The sequence below is a fragment of the Acanthisitta chloris genome, unplaced genomic scaffold (assembly GCF_000695815.1).
Source record: "Acanthisitta chloris isolate BGI_N310 unplaced genomic scaffold, ASM69581v1 scaffold29915, whole genome shotgun sequence".
Lineage (NCBI taxonomy): Eukaryota > Metazoa > Chordata > Aves > Passeriformes > Acanthisittidae > Acanthisitta > Acanthisitta chloris.
The window spans coordinates 1-1,387 of record NW_008674704.1 but is presented as its reverse complement, the minus strand read 5'-3'; the positions used below and the strand labels follow the sequence as shown (position 1 = coordinate 1,387).

The 1,387-nt window shown below is 41.6% G+C and overlaps 1 protein-coding gene across 1 annotated transcript in view; it reads left to right on the top strand.

Moving 5' to 3' along the window:
* Positions 1-850, top strand: part of PDCD4 (programmed cell death 4 (neoplastic transformation inhibitor)) — a 15,272-nt gene extending 14,422 nt beyond the window's left edge. Inside the window, exon 12 of the mRNA XM_009075451.1 lies at positions 105-850. Within this exon, the coding sequence (XP_009073699.1) occupies positions 105-165 (61 nt within the window). The 3' untranslated portion in view covers positions 166-850. The remainder of the gene's footprint in view (positions 1-104) is intronic.
* Positions 851-1,387: the final 537 nt, after the last annotated feature.

Below are 1,387 nucleotides of genomic sequence, written 5' to 3'. Positions count from 1 at the left end.
CAGTATATTTGACTACCAAGAGGAAGAGAAGATGCTTCTCATGGATAAAACCAAGCTTTGCTCCTGTGAATTACTGAAGAAAGGTACTTTGTGCTTTCTTACAGGGGCAGAAAGCGTTTCGTGAGCGAAGGAGATGGAGGTCGTCTTAAGCTAGAAAGCTACTGAATGTGAGAACTGACTCCTGAAGCCTTACAAGTTTAAAGGGAACATAGCTAGCTATCTATATATATACAGACACGCATGCTCTGTGGGGGGTGTGTGTGTGTATATGTATACACATATATATACCAAATTTAAGAGTCGCTTAGCACAGTTGGTATTTTTTTAAAAGCACATGTTTTGGGTACAAATTGTTTTTTTGTTGGTTTTTTTTTTTTCAATAGTTTTGTAAATTTCAGAAAGAAGTGTTTCTTTCTTTGGGCATATAGTAGAACAACTGACCACTCTGCTGTGGTGGTGCCTTGAAATAAGCTATCTCTGTATGTGCCATGTGTATGACCTAATCATTCCACGTCTGCGCCGATGTCTGACTGCCGCTCGCTCTTCAAGGACAGTGCTGCCATCATAAAATCACTGGTTTATACAAAGCTTTATAGAAGGGTCAAGTTAAGCTGCTGTGATCCCATTTCCATTGCTGCTGAAGAAATACTGTGCTTTGGGAGGAAAAAAATAAGCAGTTTCTTTGTTTGAAAGGACTCAAGACAATAGAGTTGGGTCGTAAGATTAATTCATGTTTCAGGGGAGAACACTGGTTGGTTTCAGCCCCCATGTACCAAACTTGTCTTTTTTTTCTATGTAACTGGAAAAGTGAAAAGTTCTGGTAAAACATATTAAAAATATTTTTTGTGAAGTCCTGCCTTCTGCCTTTTTATTTATTTTAAACAGTAGAGATGTAACTGTGTTCAGATCTCGGGAGTGTGTGCAATTAAGTGCTGTATCTACCACCACCCATTGGTATTGCAATCAGCAGAAGAACATTGAGTAATTAAACTCATGGTAAGGATTTACCAGATCTGTTTTTGAAAACACAAGTGACTCGCGTAGGAGTGTCCAGGCTGGCACCGATACTGTGAACGTGTCTGTACAGCACAACTTTGCCAAGCTCAACAACGACATGGATCTAAGGAAAATCGCTTACAGGAACACCGTGCAGCCTCTCCTGCTCCCCTGTGCTGTTTATTTTCCTGTGTTTTCAAGATGAGACTGGATGGTCTAGTAACAGTGGTAGGGTTGGACTCGATGATCTTTAAAGTCTCTTCCAACCTGGTTGATTCTATGATTCTCACGAACATTTCAGGTGTTTGGAAATGCGGGGAAGAGCCGTTCCAGGGCCGGAACCACGACGTGCTCGGGGAGCAAAGGGGCTGCAGCGCTTGATCGCTGGTAA